The sequence below is a fragment of the Nothobranchius furzeri genome, chromosome 8 (genome assembly GCF_043380555.1).
Source record: "Nothobranchius furzeri strain GRZ-AD chromosome 8, NfurGRZ-RIMD1, whole genome shotgun sequence".
In the NCBI taxonomy this organism is placed as follows: Eukaryota; Metazoa; Chordata; class Actinopteri; order Cyprinodontiformes; family Nothobranchiidae; genus Nothobranchius; species Nothobranchius furzeri.
Window position 1 is genome coordinate 63,566,049 of NC_091748.1, and position 18,210 is coordinate 63,584,258.

At 42.6% G+C, this 18,210-nt stretch overlaps 2 protein-coding genes across 5 annotated transcripts in view; one reads left to right on the plus strand and one right to left on the minus strand.

Moving 5' to 3' along the window:
* Window positions 1-143: 143 nt before the first annotated feature.
* ddx59 (DEAD (Asp-Glu-Ala-Asp) box polypeptide 59) lies at window positions 144-4,337 on the minus strand. Its single transcript, XM_015970740.3, has 7 exons — window positions 4,246-4,337; window positions 3,217-4,029; window positions 2,656-2,838; window positions 2,227-2,568; window positions 1,467-1,619; window positions 1,185-1,313; window positions 144-1,070 (listed from the first exon to the last, which is right to left on the minus strand). Exons 2-7 carry the CDS (start codon window positions 4,015-4,017, stop codon window positions 810-812), a joined length of 1,869 nt encoding a protein of 622 aa, XP_015826226.3. The 5' UTR covers window positions 4,018-4,029; window positions 4,246-4,337; the 3' UTR covers window positions 144-809.
* A 92-nt stretch (window positions 4,338-4,429) lies between these two features.
* The window catches only part of camsap2a (calmodulin regulated spectrin-associated protein family, member 2a), a 58,697-nt gene continuing 44,916 nt past the window's right edge, over window positions 4,430-18,210 (plus strand). For all 4 annotated transcript variants that reach the window (XM_015970744.3, XM_015970745.3, XM_015970746.3 and 1 more), the window contains exons 1-2: window positions 4,430-5,459; window positions 7,125-7,384. In XM_015970744.3, coding sequence (XP_015826230.3) covers window positions 5,321-5,459; window positions 7,125-7,384 — 399 coding nt within the window. In that variant the 5' untranslated portion in view covers window positions 4,430-5,320. The remainder of the gene's footprint in view (window positions 5,460-7,124; window positions 7,385-18,210) is intronic.

The following is an 18,210-nucleotide window of genomic DNA, read 5'->3' on the forward strand; positions in this document are numbered from 1 at the left end:
CCTCTGGATTTGACCAGCTATCAAGATAAGACAAAATAATTGTTTGAAATTCAAGAAATCATAAATGGAAAATAGCATCAAAGCGTCAACTTACTTTTTTCCTTCTCAGTTTTTTAAATATAATTATTTTTCAACATTTTTTACATTATTTTTATTACTTTTTTGAAGCACCCTTTTATCTTGACAAGTGCAACGTAAAAATTGTTTCTCCTTTTTGTACAAAAATAAATTAAAAAGCTCCAGCTGACATTCTTTTACATCCTTAAATGACCCTGCTGATGGAGGTGAAGTTTGCATATATTTTTGTGTTAAAAGAAAAATATTATAGGCAGCAGAATCAATAAAGAAAATAGCAGAATGAATAGAAAACATGAAATCTAGAACAAAACAACCCAACATTAGGAGCAGAAACACTAGACTTTGTCACATCAACCCCCCTCATCCTGGATGGACTCAACTCCCACCTCTTTGTAATCTTTCTCCAGAGCAGCCATGTCCTCCTTGGCCTCAGGCAACTCCTCTTCCTCCACCAACATACCAGTGAACGAAGGGATTGCAATTCATCAAGTCAAACTTATGATCCAATCAGGCCCAAGCCTCAACAGTAGCAGTGCTCAGCATACACACTGCCCTTTGCACTTTGGCCAGATCTCTTCCAGGGCAGGTAGTAACCTCAAAACCAGTGGGACACCAGTCCACAAACTGGACGCTATGCTGGGTTTTGAATGCTGCATTGATACCTTTCGGTACTACTGCACCACGGGGAGGGGATCAAACATCATACAAACTAAACATTAGTTAAAAGAAGGCTACTTCTTGCGACGATCGTGCTTCTTTATTATGTCCAGAAGGTTGTTCGTAGTAACCAGCGTGCCACCAAGTCCAGTCTTGTTTTTCTGCTTCTCTCTCCTCCGCTGTTCATGGAGATGGGGTGAGTTTAGAAGCTGAGGAGGCAGAATGGACCCAGTGGGTCTGACCCTGTTCACCACCTCCAAGAACAGCCGTTTGTTGTTGTTGTTGAGGAAAGTGATGGCCGTTCCCCGGTGACCCAGCCTCCCCGCTCTGCCCACCTGGTAGAAAAGAAATAAAGATGAATATGTGATTATTGACATTTAGGAGGGATTTATGATTGTGTATCAGCTGTAAGCATTCTTCTACGAGATGTACATCATTGTTGGACTAACCTGGTGGACATACTCATCCATCGTGTTCGGCATGTCAAAATTAACCACCAATCTGACATTGACCAGGTCCAGTCCTCTGCCCAGCACCCCCGTACTGATTACCACCTCGAAGTCTCCGTCAAGAAGACCCTGAAGGAACAATGCATAATATCAGATTACACACTGCTGAAACCAAACCGCTGGAAGACTAATAATTCAATTTAAAACTCATCCACCTTTATTTACGCGATTAAACCCAATTGTTTTTCCTCCTGTGAATGCTCGTTACGCTGCTAGCCTCACCTTCAGGATACGGTTGCGTTCCATCTGATTCTTGTCAGAGTGGACGGCCACCGTAGTGAGACTGGTCACCGTGGCAACCGCTTCGCAAAGCAAATCAGCTCCCAGTTTACAATCTACAAACACCACGACTGGAGGCTGGTACAGTTTACTGTCCTAGAAATAGAAATAAAAGAATCAATGGGAATTATTTTAATTCTTCATTCAAATATTGCAATGACTGTACATTTCCCCACGTTTAGAGGCTGATTATAAAACAACCAAATAACCCTCCAACAAACTGATCACCGTCTTTTTGTTACAAGCAATTACTCTCTGGGAAAATGAACACATCCATCACATATTCTTAAAACACGTCCCAGTGGTGTGTTTGGCTGCCCTCGCTGTAAACCGTATCAAATCCAACAGCTAAACTGTAAACGTTTACAACAGCTGGGTGATAACTCTCCTGATCAGCTGAAGCAGCTGCATATTCCTGCAACTATTTTAGCCATTTTTTCTCTCCCCAGCAGGAGATCTGAAACAACTCTTCCACGTTTCATTTGGACTGAAACTTTCTGGATCTTATCCACCTCGGTTTTAGTTCTCTGACCTCTCTTGTCACGAATTATTAGAACTGGGATTCCTGGAGAGAAGCCAGGACTCCCGGGCTGTGGCAAACGCAGATCCAAACATGCTGTTGTGAGGGCGACAGTTGTTGGAGTTTCAAGAATTTACACCTTTGCTGAAACTGAAAGTCCAAAAACCGAGCTGAACAACTTACATTAAGAATCTCAAAGAGCTTCTTCTTCTTGGAGGGTTCTTCAACCCAAAGCAGGATCTGTCTGACGTTGGCACAGGGCTGGTTCTTCTCCCCAACAGCGATGCGTACAGGGTCACGGACGAGCCGGGAGGCGAGCTCCTCCGTCCCTGCTGGGATGGTGGCAGACGCCAGCAGACTCTGGTGCTTTTTGGGAACCTGCTCCAGAACCTCAAGCACTTGCTGCTGGAAACCCATCTTCAGCATGGTGTCTACCTCGTCGACCACCACAATCTTCACCTCGTCCAGCTGCAGCGCTTTCTGCTTCAGGATCTCAATGAGTCTCCCGGGTGTAGCGATGACAATCTGAATGAGATAAGGAGAAATGACACGTAATGAAACCCGAGAAGTCAGAAACTCAACAAGCCAGAGGAGAATAAGCTGTAGGTTTACTTTGATGCTGCTCTTGAGGCGGTGCAGCTGTGGTGGGAGGGGCATACCCCCAACAAGCAGAGCTGTCCTCATGTTGGCGAGTCCCATCACCAGCTCCTTGGCTTGTTTCTCTATCTGAATGGCCAGCTCTCTGGTGGGGGTCAGGATCAGAGCCACGGGGCTGCACACACCCTCAGCTGGTTTCTAAAGACAAACGTGATACAGATTACATCCTCAAATGGAATTTCTTTTGTGGCAAGGTTTTTCAAGGACGATTCACTCATTTTGTTATAGTCACATAGGAGGAGGCTCCTCCATCAGTAACATAAGTCTAGATTCACACAGCAGGCAGGCAAGTTTTCACTCTTTAATCTTGAAGTGATGCTCGTATTATTCCCAAGGCACTTTCTATAGTTGGCAAACAAAAAGGGAGAGTATTGCCGTGAAAGTGTGATGTTTTATCTCTTTTCGCAGATTTTTTTTTACAGAAGCTAATAGTTTTTATCTTGCTTTTGAGTAATTTTCACATGAGTAGCCTGTTTCAGTGGATTAGGTATCATCTTCTAGGCTGTTTTCCTGTACCTGCAGTGCCTTCACCACCACCGGCAGCAGAAAGGCCACGGTCTTCCCCGATCCCGTGTCAGCGCTGGCGATCACATCCCTGCCTGTGAGACCAACTGGCAACATTTGCATCTGGACCGGCGTGGGTGCCTCGTAACCGGCCTTTTTGAGGTTACCATATAACATCGAAGGGAAGCCGCAGTGTTCAAATTCGATGATGGGCCGTGCAATATCCTTTCCTTCTGTCTTGATGCCGAGCTCTAGTTTAATCCGCTCCACCTGCTCGTCCGCCAGGCCCGATATGAACGGATCTTCCTTGTAGGAATAGCAGGGTTCGTTTACACCCACCCCACCAGTGTTACCCGCCCCGTGTTGAGATTTAGGATAGGGTGTGTCCTTACTGTTGAAGGCAGCTGCCCCGGTCCCCATCCCCATTTGAACTAAATGCTTGGCTTTGCATTCGAGGCTGCAGACATCATTATCAGTAGCATCACAAATGTACTCCCCATAGCGACCACACATCACACAAACGGGCTCCCCCGGCTCCGGCCATCTCTGGTTCTTTTTGAAAGATTTGACTGGTTCCTCTTCATCCTCATCTGAAGATGACTTGGGTCTATAGTCACATGTGGTTCTGTCTTTAAAATGTGAATGTGTTTCTTCTTGTGTTGTCTTGTCTTCACGTGCTTCCCATCCTTCAGCAGGTGTCTGCAGACCACTTTCATTGCTGCCATCTTCATCAGCAGCCTTGCTTTTCTTTTTTGAGGCATGACCTGGTCCCTGAGCGGGTCTCTTCACCTTCAGGGCTCTGGGCATGAACATTTTGAAAGCAACCTGCAACAAAAGAAAGCAGAGGTGACGAAAAATTATGTTAAACAGAAAACTTGGCAGTAAACAAATTCCACACGGGTGGCAAAACTCGTTTCCGGGAAAACAAAAGCGTTTAATTTTAAGCCATGAAACGTTCACACCTAGAACCACCATTCGACTGTTTTTAATAAATAAATGTTAGTACATTAAGTGTTCTTTTAGATAAAAACACGGCCTCACACTCAAGTCGAGTCCAATCCAACAGCCGTTCCAAAGAAAGATAACCGGCGCGCAGTGATGACGTAGGTTGCCTTGAATAACGGGAAATGCCGATTTTTCCAATTTCCTCAGAAAATGTACCTTACTAAATCCATTCCGTTTTCTAAGAAAGTGTTTTAGGTGGTTTGCGCAGTGAGCAGGAATTACCTGAGATAAACAACAGACAGTGACGTACGTCGGGGATAAACACAGCGCAACAATTTCAAATGTCTGATCAAACGTTACGTGATTTCATTATTCAATCGTAAAGCAAATTGGTACAAAAATGTGTTTAATATTACAAGTTTCTACAGATCAGCGGTTTCATAATTTAAAGTCTTTGCTGTTAATAACGTAAATATTTTTGCCGTGTTCAATAGACTTTAAGAAATGTGGTAATCTTAAATATTAACGCTTAAGATAAAAATATGTCTTGATTTTGAAAGTATTCCATAATTCTAGCATCATATTTAATAATAGAACCGCCTTTTAGTATTTAGAAATTCTTCAGTCTCTTGTGAGACACGTGAAAGTGAGTTATGCGGAATTGTGAGCAAAACCAAACAACAAAAGATGTCAAAAGTTCGACGGACTACGAAGGTAACGTTACGCATGCGCGTTGCGCAGCAAAGGTGTTGGTCTGAGAGCCCCCAGTGCGGCAGTCGCATCTGAAGGTCCTACAGGAATGAGTGGAAAACACACGGGTTATTTAAAAGAAACTGTCTGCTTCCGAGCGTGTTAAATAATGGAAACGTTGGTGTTTCTACTCCAGCCAAAGAGCGGCTTTTTCCGTCTGAAATCCTCGGAACCCCGGTTCGGTCCAACGGGAGTCCATTTCAGCTGAGCAGAATGGATTGAAAACACCTAGAGCAGCGACCCATTGTGCCAGCGCGAGACCGAAGAAAGATCAAAGCACGGGCCAGTGTGACAGTTTTAGCTGAAAGAGCTCGTGGGTAATCTGCGAAAAGACATTTTCACCTCCTCAGTCCACAGCTGCTTATTGTTTTCCACGGTGGGATGCTTTCCCGCTGCCGCGTCGCTTCATAAGGTTGAAAATATGGGTGAAGTCCAGGACGACAGGGATGCGAGGAAGACCTTCGTAGCTCCGGCGGTGAAGTCTTTTGAGCATTATGACTTTTCCCGAGCAAAAATCTGCTGCAGCCTCAGATGGCTGCTGGCCAAAGCATACGGGACAGGTAGGCGCAAGACTGTACTACTTAGATTTATGAAGGTAAAAAAAAAAAACAAATAAATGCAACATTATATTCTCATAGAAACACACTATATAGATACTGCAGGATATAATGTGTTGTTAGAACCGCATGGGACATTTAAATAGAAATTATGGAAACAACATCATTGATCTTTTACATTATTTTTGCTCTTTTAGCCATCTTATTAAAGTAACCTGTTAATAAAAACAAACATTTGTTTAAAAAAAGATTTTCATGGTGTAAATAAACATTAAACATGCAAGTTGCTTTAAATTGTATGTACCATTAGGGTATAGTGAACATATTAGATTGCTGAAGTTGGAAATAATGAGACAGAAAGCCTTGGGATTAAAACTGTTTCCAATTTTATTGTAACTCACATATAGTTTCCTTGTTTTCTTCTCATCTTGCAGATAAAAGGCCTAAATAGAGAAAGAGTGTATTTCTGGCTAAAATAGGCATGCTTCTTTAAACCTACTAATCACTGATTTTTTATAAATAGTTAGGCAAAATTGTACAACAGTCACCAACAGTCACCAGTTGAATTTGATTTTTTATCAGGAGGCCATTTTCAATATACTATTAATGCTTTAACAGTGTAATAAGCTCATATTATGCTCTATACTTGACATATGGATTTAAGAATGAAGAATAAGACCCGACTATAGAAATAAGATATTGATTCTAACAGCTTATAACCCAGTCTGACTTCATTCAGCAGCAGGGAATCTGCCATAGTAAACAACAAGTCAAGGGCCTTCTGTCAGATTAATTATCTGGTTTCTCTTCACTTATTTAGTTATTAATTTGGGTTCATTCATTGTAAATACTTCCCACTCTCCCTCCTATTGACCTCATCCCATCGTTGTTTTGAGAGCACCCATCCTTGCTGCAGTTTTGTAACAATCCAGCAAACACGAGATTCCCTCGCAGACCTTCGGTGTGTTTTCGATCCGGTCTGAATGAAATGGGTCGTTTCCAAAAATACAGCCTTCCAGAGGGAGCGGAGCAGGAGGGGAAGAAGAGGAAGTGAGTGGGCTCGTCTCCAGATCCCTGCCTCTGCCGCAATGAATTCCTCACATGCATTTAGTGTCATTAGTAATAAACAGGCTGCATCTGGAATAATGCCAGCAGGAAAGATGCTAGCTGATATTTTAAAAAGGGTGTTTGTGTGCAGAGTTTAGCTCCCCCTTGTGCAGATCTTGATCACTTGTTCGTTGTCTTGTGGGTACAGCAGTGGCTAAAACGTGACTTTCAAGTGTTTTCGACCACAAGTTCATTGCGTTTCTACGAAAGTGTCACCAGGACAAACTCTTTTTTTTTGTACAATATTCCACTGAGTGAACTCTGATGCAGATGCTCCCTTTGATGGTGCAGGCCGTGAGAAGAAGGGTGTTCCCAGTCAGTTGGAAGCTTCAGGGATAAAAAAAAAGATGAATCGATCGAGTTCTACTCCTCCTGTCGTTGCTATAGCAACACTAAGGTCTATCCACACGTATCTGTGTCGAGATATTTTTGAAGTGGTTCTGTTAGAGGGAGAAGAAGAAATGTAAATTTAGCAAGCCTAGCTTTTTTATCTTAATTATTTGGGTATTTTAATACAATTGGAGACCCAAAGTGCTAAAATTGCCTTTCCTTTTTACACAGACAGCATCCCTGTGGACCTGAAGGATCCCTTCTACACAGACCAGTATGAGCAGGAGCACCTGAAGCCCCCTGTGGCCAGCCTCCTGCTGTCTGCTGACCTCTACTGCAGGGCTGGCAGCCTGATCCTGAAGAGCGACGCTGCCAAGCCACTGCTGGGTCACGATGCCGTCATCCAAGCCCTGGCTCAGCGTGGGTTGTACGTCACCGACCAGGAGAGACTGGTCACTGAGAGAGACCTGCGAAAGAGGCCTCTGCAAATGGTGAGAAATGACAATTTGCTGTAGCCTGGCAAGCCCTCCTCTATGTTAAATATATAGTCTGGCCACGACCCATTGATGGCTCTGTCATGGAGCGGGATCTACAGTTGTCTTTTAGACGGTCTCCAAACCGATAGAGCGCTGTGATTGGTCAGCCACCATCGGGAGTCTGGGGAGGTTCCAATGGAGCATGGCTGGACCGGCATCCAGGGCAAAATGTTTTTGCTTCTGTTCCTGTCTCTCTAGATTTCTAGGCTATGTTTGCTGGGGCAGAACCAATTTCAGATCCGAGCTTCAAATGAGCAACAAACTACTTTTGTTCTGGCACATTTCAAGATAGAACAATAAAAACAACAAATAATTAAGAAATTGACACAGATTGGACATGAGCTCATTGTTCCTTTATGTTCATGAATAGAAGTCATGTTGGTCAGTGCCCCACGCAGACCTGCAAACAGCAGGTTTTGTGCATTTGTTCTCCTGATACAAGAAAATGCAAGTTACTTTATTTTAAAACTTGCAGTTATTGTGTTCATTCAGGTAAAAGAGGCCAAACATAGCAGTCACTGGTCCACGTTTATGTAACAGACTGGAGATCCAAATGCCACTCGCTGACCTTGACATCCATCCAGTCTTCTACAGCTCAGCATGTTTGACCTGCAGCAGATAGTTTTTCTCATTCGTCTCATTGTGTCGTTGCTGGAGCTGAGACGAGTTTGCAGCCTGCCTAGCGCATGTCAGAAGAAGGTCCCCTCATTATTTTAGGGCAAAATCTCAGTAGGAAGCTTTACCAGCTCAGTGAATAGCAATTGAGAGACGATTAACTCGCAGTGGGCCTGCAGTCTGTTTGTGGATTCTTGCTGCTTTTAATTTCCCTTTTATGGAAATTTCAATTTTATTTAAGTTTTGTTGGGGTTTACATTCCAAACACTTGTTTAGGAAGAAAACGGCCTCCTGCAACAATTTCTTTTGATTTCTCTGAGTTTTACAGCTACGTATGTGTCCCTGAGCTAAAAGGGGGTTCACACTGCAAGCAGCAAGAATCCTGACTGAACAGTTAACAAGACAGCTGAGGGGTGTTTGTGTGTGACAGAGGATGGCTTTTTATGAATGTGAAAATGAACTGATAGAATCGTGTGAGATGATCTTTTTTAAAATCTTTTCTCCTCTCATGGTTGCCATGACATCTGCTGGTAGCTGAGGGTAGGATTATCAATTATTTAAGAGCTGACTGGGTGATCTTCCTTGTTCCTTTGCTAGGGTTTGGTGAGGAAAAGCAGAAAACAGAAAAACAAGTCCTCTTTGAAGAAAAGGAGTTCCTGTTAAGAAGTTGTTTTCTTAAAGTTGACATTCTTTTCAAAACTCTCCTTTTGCATCGTTTTGTGCTGCCATGTGGATTACAACTACTTCTGTGAACTCCAAAGGTGGACAAAATCCATCCATCCTTTTTCTGTCGGTGTTTGGTTTTAGCAATGAGCCTAAAACAAGCCATTTCTAAAAGTTCCTTTTTTTTTCTGTCGTAAACTGGGAAATTAGCATAAAACCACCTCTTACGTGCTGGAGGAGTAGCAGCTCTACTCTGAGTCCCTCCCAGATATCGGAGCTTCTCAGCTTATAGCAACCTGAGTAGGGGGTGGGTGGGAGTGGCCAGCTCCAGCTTGTTTTCTTAAAGTGACAGAGCGCTGAAATGGCTCATTCTAGCAATTTCTGAAACTCTTAACGAATTAAACCGCATTATGTGAGATAGGGCTGGGGGTAAACGATTATTTTTAAAATGATTATTCTGACGATTATTTTATCGAATAGTCGACTATTCTAGTGACTATTTAGACAATTAATCTAATGATTATTTTTCTATTGCACAGTTAATAAAAACCAAAAAAATCTCTTAATAAATTCCTCAAAAAAATTAATAAATAAACACTACAGGCCTTCCATTTTGTATAACACTGCTTTTATTGTGTTGTGGTTGGTTATGTTCTGGTGACGTGTAGAACTTGGGAGTGCAGGCTGCTGCCTGAGAGGGTTGGAGACGGAGTGTCTCCATGCTAGTACTTTGTTTAGGTCACTTATGTGCGTGAGGCGAGTGGTGTTACGACTCTTCCTGAGGAGTTTGGCTCGTGTGCAAAAAGGAAGGGACAATAACGGGATTTAAAAGTTAAAATGATGATCAGGTTTATTTACAACAACAACAAAAACATAAATCTTTCCATCCACAGGTTGGGAATAATAAAACTAATTCTGCCTGTGGGGAATTAAAACAAAAGTACAAATAACCTGGGATGTCCCACTGGGCAAAGATTACTGGGTTCTGGACCAAAATAAGGATCTCCAAAGGTCCAAACTCTAAACTGGGTGGTTAAACCAAACTCAAGGTGATGTTTTAAACTAAACCGAAAACCCACAACACTCTAAATGTAATAAAAGAAAGATCTACACCACAAAAAAGATGAACTCTAAACCAAAACGTAACAGCTTATCCAAACGCAAGAAGCTGTTAGCAAAAATGCTAACAGTAGCTTTACCAACGTTAAGTTCAAGTTACCAAGTTTAAATAAACCAAAAACACCCAGCAGCAAACAGACCAGCACAGAGGAGAGACTGCTACCACCAAAACAGCTCTCCTAATGTCTGAAAGAAGCTCCTTAATGAAGGGAGAAACGCTCCCGGTGATTTTCTACATCTGCGGTAGAGACAGAGCAGCGCATCTGACCCCGGAAGTTGTTGTCCGTTGCCGGGAGACGAAGGCGGACAAAACAGGAAAGGAATCTAGTAGCGGACGGATATTTTTCCGGGTCTTCGGTATTTGGCGGAGACGTTAAAGGCGGAGAAGAGGGCGAACTAGAGGAAAAACAGGCAGATTCCACCTCTGTTTACAAACTCCTGGGGATTCAACAAGTGGGCGTGGTGCGTCGACTACCGGATCTGACGTCGACAAATTTTTAGAATCGAGCTGTCGACGTCATCGAGGCTTCGCTACAGCCCTAATGTGAGAGGGATTTATTGTAAACAACTTCATGAACATGTTTTGGATCCACCATAGAACTATTATAACGTAAGAAATAAAACATAATATGCCCCCTTTAAAGTAAAAACCTGCAGTTACCTGCAACTAAAAGCTGCTCCAATAATGTCATTCAATTTTGCCTCGTGGCATTTTAGCAGAGCATCCTTTCTACCTCAGCAGTTCGTGTGAGCACCGAGAACTTTAGGAGCAAGCAATTTTAGCTGATGTTTAAGGCAGCCTAGCAGGGTCAGTGAGCAGAGGAGTCAGATGCTGATGGTGTCTGGCATGTGTCGTAACTCTGCATGTGATTTTCTGCTGTTCTTACTGGGTTGATAAATTACATTTTGCTTTGCTGGGTTATTTTTCTGTTCCCTCCTGCTCTTCGTCACTATTCTGCCCACTCATCCTTCTGTCTTCTGCCATGTGACGGGTTTCTACACGTGAAAATACTGAATTCAAATAGCAGATTCCACCCACTCAGTCGCCCACGCACATTCTGCATGGCAGGCTTTCTCTCCTCCACCTGAAGTGCTCAAAGGGAATGATGAAGAGATGAGAAGGTGGGCTGACTGTCTAACGCATTATCCTAGCTTTGATCACTGAACCCCACTGGAAACACAGCTCGTGTGAAGGAATATTTGCAAAAACAAATGATCAGAACTCGTCATTTGTGGGAGATTTCTTCCGAAGTAGAACATTTCTGTGAATCTTAAACGCGTTTACCTTGACCACCATAAATTATCTGGACAAAGTTTCACATCTTACCATGGTGAATTAATAACTCCGCAGAAAGTCTGTCTGTTGCCATAGTGAAATTGTAAGATCCAATAAGATCTTTCCACATGCATGAATACCCAGATGTCGGATTTGTGCTAATTTTATTATCATCACTTATCTCCAGAAAGAGGCTGAGAAGAGCTCTGTACCACAGAGGCAGGCTGACCTTCAAACAGCAGTATTTACTTCTCACACTCAGCCATAGGTGTGATCAGCTGGATAAAGAGCTGATACTCTGCAGTTGTGGTGGTTTACTGCCTTGCTCAAGGGCAGCTCTGTAGTACTCCATGATTACTGTTCCTTTTCACCATGCCAGCCTTGAGAAATGCACACAAATAGGAGGAGGCTGGACCACTTACATCATTTTTTCTGTATTTGCTTTGCCAAAAACGTTGTTGTTGTTTTGTTGTTGTTGTTGTTGTTGTTGTTTTAATAATACAGGTTTACTGTAAATGACAAATTTGTTATCCTTGGAACTCAAAGAACACTGTCAAGCTTTATTATTAAAGACAAAGTTCCCAAAGAAACCATTATTTAGTTGTTATTTTGAATTTGAATTCTGAGCTTCACATGCTGGCTGAATGTGAAAACAGTCTTCTACATCTGTTTCCTGCAGTAGCTCAGGTTAGAAATTCCAGCCAGATGTATGTCACATTGTAAATTAGCATTCATGGACCCATCTTGGCTCGCAATGGGAAATGCTGTTGACGGATTAGCGTCCAGCAAAGACCAGAGTGTGTTTCAGCTAAAAGATGCTAACGTTAGCATAAGCAACTCCACTACACAGCAGAACTCCTTCAGGCTTGTGTTGTTTGTGTACATAAAACATCAACATGACAAAGCAAATAGAGTCAGTGGTAGAGTCGCGTTGCTGTTAGCCAGTCAGAGGCAAGATGTCCAAATATCAGGAAATACAACTCATGTCTTAACATCTTCATGTAAACTGTAAATGGAACCTTTTAGTGCCCTTGACTCAGCAGCAACATCATAGCAACAAACCTTTCAATTTTGATACTGGATATTGAGACTTCCTGTCCAGATATCCGCTGATGTTCCTGACTTTGAGTTGGCTCTGCTAAACGGGTATCTGCGGATTACAGCATGTAAATAAAAAGCTAAATATCGGCTTGATACATCGGTCTATCCCTAGTTAGGATCCCCCTGCATGCCTCCTTGTTTTCAGCTTGTCTTACCAGTAGTAGACCCCAGGGTTGATCCAGGACACACTACATGGATTATATCTCTAGCCTGGCCCGCGAAAACCTAGGAATCCCTCCAGAGAAGCTGGTAGAAGAGAAGAAAGACCATGATCATTTTATGTAGTGCCTCTCAAGATAAAAATCACAAGGCGCTTCACACGATTTATTGTAAACAACTTCATGAACATGAATAGCTCGGGAGAAGGTTGTCTGGTGTTTCCTGTGGGAACCTTTGACCTTGTGACCCTGACCCAGAGAACCACAACAGAACGAGATATTTAATCATGAAACTTTGAACATCCGATCTTCATGAAAAAAATGGAGATTCTAAAATGTCACAAACCTAATACCAGTTTTGTTAGCATTGCTGTCCATTTTTAATTAAATGGTTAATTATTGATAATTGTAGGGTAGTGCTGGGATGTCAAAGTCTTTACCAGTGTGGGTAATTCAAACATGTCAAAACTTTAATATTTGATAGAGTCAAAGGAAATGGGTCATGTTGCTGTTATGAAGTTTTTCATGTGTACAAATCTAATTGTCATCCTTCTGAGCTAAACGGAGCAGTCTACAATCCTATCATGGTGCCCTAATGGCTCCACGTCAGATGCGCTCCCAAAGTGCAGCCTAGCTGAGCGTCTACATCCACATTAAGTACACAATAGTAGAGCCAGATAAAATCTTGCTCACAGACTATCAGAGTGTATTTTTGCAAACAGAACACATAAAAATCCCAGTTACACCTTTGAGTTCTGACAAATAGTTAGCTCACCCATAAACGTGCTAAGCATCGGTGTTAGCGTGTGACAGACTGATTTATCAGCTCGTGCTTAGCGTGGATGAAGGAGGAGAATACACTTCCTCCTCGTTATTTTACCTCTACTTGGCTGCCTACATCACAGCCCCTGTTGGGCAGGCGCTTCGTTTCCATGGTTACACTCCAGCAGGCAGAGGAGTTGTGTCGGTGGATCCAAGAGTGGGGGTGCTTGTGGCCGCTTATGCTTTCGGGGCACTGTGAGCTCGTGTGCTCAGTGCGTATTTGCACAGTGTGTGTAGGGGTGGTGGTGGGGGGTAGTTGTACGTAGCATCACCAGGCTGAGAAGGAGGATGCTGAAATGCTGGAATCATCCAAACAAGCAGATGGCTTTTCAAAGACTCCACATCTCACACAAAGACGCGTCTCACTCTAACTCATTGATGCACAGGAAGCGAATGTGGCAGAATTTCTCTCGCCACCTTGTTTGAATCAGACTGTGGAGGGTTGGATTTGAATCACTTCTTTTAGCAAAAGGCAAACTGAAGCAGAAAAGTGGAAAGGATGCTCATCCAAGGGCTTTGTGTCCCCATCGGACTCAGCCGTAGTCAGTTTGTTATGCAGAATGTCAGCAGTGACTGCGGGCAGCACAGTATGGATGGATAAACAGCTGGGACTAGCATGCTGCCATGCGCCCTAAAGCTGCATCGTTGGAGACTTTATAACCTTTAGATTATGTTTCTTCATGATGTTTTGATGCTATTAGTATATTAGTACTTAAGTGTGTGCTTTTGCAGGGTTTCCGCTACATGTATTAAAAGCCGCCACACCTTCAGAAAGATAAAAAAAAAGTTTCAACTATGTACATTAAGAATATTTTTTGGGATATACATTAAAACAATGTAAATACAAGACATATATCGTCTATATTTGAGCATGTATACTAATGTAGAAGGTGTAAATATTACCTTTACTTATGACCAATAAGATGTGATATTCTATATAAATATAGAATACCAACCTGCTTGGTCTTTGAATGTTTTATCAGAAGAATTAAGATTCTTTGCTTTTTCAGTGATCAAACACACTTCGTATTAATTCAGATGAAGTCAGGTTTATAAAAAGTAAGAAATTTATTTTCTAAACAAATTAAAAACGAGACAAGTTAAATAAGACGAATGTGATGGATGGAATGGGAAGTATGATGATTGAATGGTGTGTGTTTATCAGAACCTTGTATCTAGAAGAAACTGAGTTCTGGGTGTGAAAAGAATTTGGTCTGCATTAAACTAACAAAGTTGGTTCTTCTCAAAACCACATCAGACGCAGTCATGCTGTGTCTACCTCACCCTTTTGGAGACCCTCTTCATGGATCCGGAGGTCAGGAAGGTCAGATGACCTCTGGGCACCGAGGTTCAGTAGATTAACCGCAGCACCGACTTCTCCAGTCCAGAGATGTCACCAGGCACAACAGGTTGGAACTAGTTTGTGTCTAGATGGACTCTTAAGGAGTCGTAACTGTATCAGCTTTGTTCTGCAGGAACCGTTTGCTGTGTCAGCTTCAGCGGGTTGCAGGTTTTGACAGCTTGTCGCAAGATGAATGGTTAGAGAGTTTTCCCCCGGTGGCCAGTCCGGAGTTCTGCTCAAAAACTAACTGGATCACTCCGCAAGCGATTCTGTTTTAGTATTCCCATGTTATGATTACATGGCCAATCAGAACAAAAGAGGTTAAGAGGTGTTAACAAACAAACCTCAGAACACACGTCTTTTCCTGATACAAAAGATGTTCTAGTTCTGCGGATAAAGAATATTTATGTGCAGTGACGTTAACTGTAATCTTATGAACATTGTGTATGAGTGTAGATAATGATTCACATGTTAAACCAAACGTTACTGATCATAACTTCAAAATGGTTCATTGTAATATTAAAATTCATTTCAGCTTCATAGAATTAGGCACAGGTTATTCAAAACATTTAATTTAACCATATTGTTTATTTCATTTCATGATTAACTCATATGAGCTGAAAATGTTCACTTTTATGCAGAGGCAGGAGGAATCCTGTAGAAGCGATGAGGGGAAGCTTGAGGTCTTGAAATGGGAACAGTTTGTTGGCAATAAGTTATCATGTGTTCAGAGCTGCAGAACCTTCTGGCTTGTTGGGAGATAGAATTTAAAATCCACTTTAGAGGATGGAATTATGTCTGCAGATGACCGGTGGCATGTAGGTCAATATGTAGGTGAAAAACGACCCTTACTGGACGTTACACTAACAATAATGACAGTTTAAAATGAATTTAAATATAACGTAAATTTTAAATTTATTTTACTTTGAAAAACCAGTACTGACGGTTTTTCCCCGTGTGCGAAAGAGCCAAACGCGCATCACGCACAGTGCGCAGGGCACCGAGTATATTAATTCTAGTATTAGCTACTGGACAACATGCACACACACAACACTGAGGTAATCATTTCACTAGCGTTATTTCACACACAATCCCATCTGTATAACCCAAGCCGATGTGCTTCTCTCCGCTCTGGCAGTGAGGTGGGCGGAGCCGTGAGCTTCACCTGCGGCAGATGGAACGGGCAGGCCCGGTTCTCTCTCCCAGAGCCGTGAGCCGCCAAAATGACATGCTTTTATTTAGAAATGCAGCCGCATTGTGAGCCGATTTTAATGGAGCTTCAGTCCCGAATGTGTTTTGTCTTGTTTTCACTCATCAGCCACAGATCGCTCGCTACTCTCGCTCGCAGCAAGCTGGGCTTCCTACCGTGGTGACTCACTCACACGTCCCTCTTCTACATTCATTTGTTAGGGTTAGGGAATTAAAACATTAGGATTCCTAATGTTTTAATTTACACGTAACCAGTGTGTTTTTTTTCTGTTTGGGAGGCAAACCCCTCCTCCATAACCAGGTTATTAGTACGGAAGACCGGAAAGGTCAAAATTCCTCAAATGTATTTTTTTTTTCCTTCTGGCTGATAAAAATGTATTGAATAGAACAGATTAGATGTATCAATCCCACAGTGGGGATGTTCACTCAGTACAGCAACACACACATTTAGAGAATAATAATAAGATTACAGGTAAAACCGATTCCAGCCTTGTTTGCTTTTGTAACTTCAATAACTTCAAACTGATGACACACATGAACATAGTTTACTTTTGCTTAGCAAAATACACTCAAGTTTACTTTTGCTTAGCAAAATACACTCAACAAAAATATAAACGCAACACCTTTGTTTCTGCTTTGATTTTTCACGAGATGGACTTAAAGATCTAAAATTCATTCCAGATAAACAATATTACCATTTCTCTCAAACATTGTTCACAAATCAGTCTAAATGTGTGATAGTAAGCACTTGTGCTTTGCTGAGATAATCCATCCCACCTCACAGGTGTGCCACATCAAGATGCTGATCTGAGATGAGTAGTGCACAGGTGTACCTTATACTGCCCACAATAAAAGGCCACCCTGGAATGTGCAGTGTTTTGCTTTATTGAGGGTCTGGGGACTCAGAACCGGTCAGTATCAGGTGTGACCACCATTTGCCTCATGCAGTGCAACACATCTTCGCATAGAGTTTATCAGATTGTCAGTTGTGGCCTGTGAAATGTTGGCCCACTCCTCTTCAATGGCTGTGCTAAGTTGTTGGATATTAGTGGGAACTGGTAGACGCTGTCGTATACGCCGGTCAAGCACATCCCAAACATGCTCAATGGGTGACATGTCCAGTGAGTATGCTGGCCATGCAAGAACTGGGACATTTTCAGCTTCCAAGAATTGTGTACAGATCCTTGCAACATGGGGCCATGCATTATCTTGCTGAAACATGAGGTGATGTTCATGGATGTACGGCACAACAATGGGCCTCAGGATCTCATCACGGTATCTCTGTGCATTCAAAATGCCATCAATAAAATGCACATGTGTTCTTCGTCAATAACAGATGCCTGCCCATACCATAACCCCACCACCACCATGGGCCACTCGATCCACAACATTGACATCAGCAAAGCGCTCACCCACACGATGCCACACACGCTGTCTGCAATCTGCCTTGAACAATGTAAACTGAGATTCATCTGTGAAGAGAACATCTCTCTAACGTGCCAGACGCCATCGAATGTGAGCATTTGCCCACTCAAGTCTGTTACGGCGACGCGCTGGAGTCAGGTCAAGACCCCGATGAGGATGACGAGCATGCAGTTGAGCTTCCCTGAGACGGTTTCTGACAGTTTGTGCAGAAATTGTTTGGTTATGCAAACCAATTGTTTCAGCAACTGTCTGAGTGGCTGGTCTCAGACGATCTTGGAGGTGAACCTGCTAGATGTGGAGGTCCTGGGCTGGTGTGGTTACACGTCGTCTGCGGTTGTGAGGCCGATTGGATGTACTGCCATATTCTCTGAAATGCCTTTGGAGACGGCTTATGGTGGAGAAATGAACATTCAATGCACGAGCAACAGATCTGGTTGACATTCCTTCTGTCAGCATGCCAAGTGCACACTCCCTTAATGCTTGTGGCATCTGTGGCATTTTGCTGTGAGACAAAACTGCACATTCCAGGGTGGCCTTTTATTGTGGGCAGTATAAGAAACACCTGTGCACTACTCATGATGTCGGATCAGCATCTTGATGTGGCACACCTGTGAGGTGGGATGGATTATCTCAGCAAAGCACAGGTGCTCACTATCACACATTTAGACTGATTTGTGAACAATGTTTGAGAGAAATGGTAATATCGTGTATCTGGAATTAATTTTATATCTTTAAGTCCATCTCATGAAAAATCGGAGCAGAAACAAAGGTGTTGCGTTTATATTCTTTTGAGTGTACAATAACTGGTAATATTAATATTAATAACTGGCAGACTCTAGATGGAACTTAAATAATTTTACATGAATTATAACTAAAAGTTCCTGGGAGACATCTGTGACATGTAGTTGTTACTCTTTAGTGCTGATAGATAGATGATGTGAGTCCTTGTAAACCACCCCCTGACGGCGAACAGTCGGCACCCAAAGTACCACATACACCAAAAAACACCCCAAAAAATACAATCTTATGTCTCAGAGTGACCGTCTCTGCA

Coding starts and splice junctions, on each gene's coding strand:
- ddx59 (XM_015970740.3), bottom strand. CDS start 4,017: ATGTTCATGCCCAGAGCCCTGAAGGTGAAGAGACCCGCTCAGGGACCA. Junction 2,839..3,216: donor TGGTGGTGAAGGCACTGCAG/GTACAGGAAAAC, acceptor GTTTGTCTTTAG/AAACCAGCTGAGGGTGTGTG. Junction 2,569..2,655: donor GCCTCAAGAGCAGCATCAAA/GTAAACCTACAG, acceptor TATCTCATTCAG/ATTGTCATCGCTACACCCGG.